The 317-nt window shown below is 59.0% G+C and overlaps 1 protein-coding gene across 1 annotated transcript in view; it reads right to left on the reverse strand.

Moving 5' to 3' along the window:
• Positions 1–2: 2 nt before the first annotated feature.
• LOC103583088 (leukotriene-B(4) omega-hydroxylase 2-like) overlaps positions 3–317 on the reverse strand; it is a gene marked incomplete at both ends in the record, with an annotated part of 2,557 nt that continues 2,242 nt past the window's right edge. Inside the window, one exon of the mRNA XM_008564502.1 lies at positions 3–127. Within this exon, the coding sequence (XP_008562724.1) occupies positions 3–127 (125 nt within the window). The remainder of the gene's footprint in view (positions 128–317) is intronic.

Genomic DNA, 317 nt, shown 5'->3' on the forward strand with positions numbered 1-317 from the left:
TCGATCTCTTTAGGCTCACGGTCCCTCAGGAGCTCTTGCACCTCCTGCCGGCAGCGCTCCTGGTATTCTGGGTGCTTTGCAAGGTTGTACAGGACCCAGGAGAGGCCACTGGCCGTGGTGTCGTGTCCTGAGGGACAGCCAAGCATGTTTGGGTCTCTGGTCTGCCTCAGCACCAGAGGATTGGACAGTGCCCTTACACTGAGGCAGTGAGGGACGGGGAGGGTTACGAAAAATGGGCAGAATGGAGTGATCAAGGTCCACCCGCCAAGTCCCAGGGATGGAGAGACCCCTGCCCCCACTGTGGTCCTACAATGAGA

This window comes from Galeopterus variegatus, unplaced genomic scaffold (genome assembly GCF_000696425.1).
Source record: "Galeopterus variegatus unplaced genomic scaffold, G_variegatus-3.0.2 Scaffold19591, whole genome shotgun sequence".
Lineage (NCBI taxonomy): Eukaryota > Metazoa > Chordata > Mammalia > Dermoptera > Cynocephalidae > Galeopterus > Galeopterus variegatus.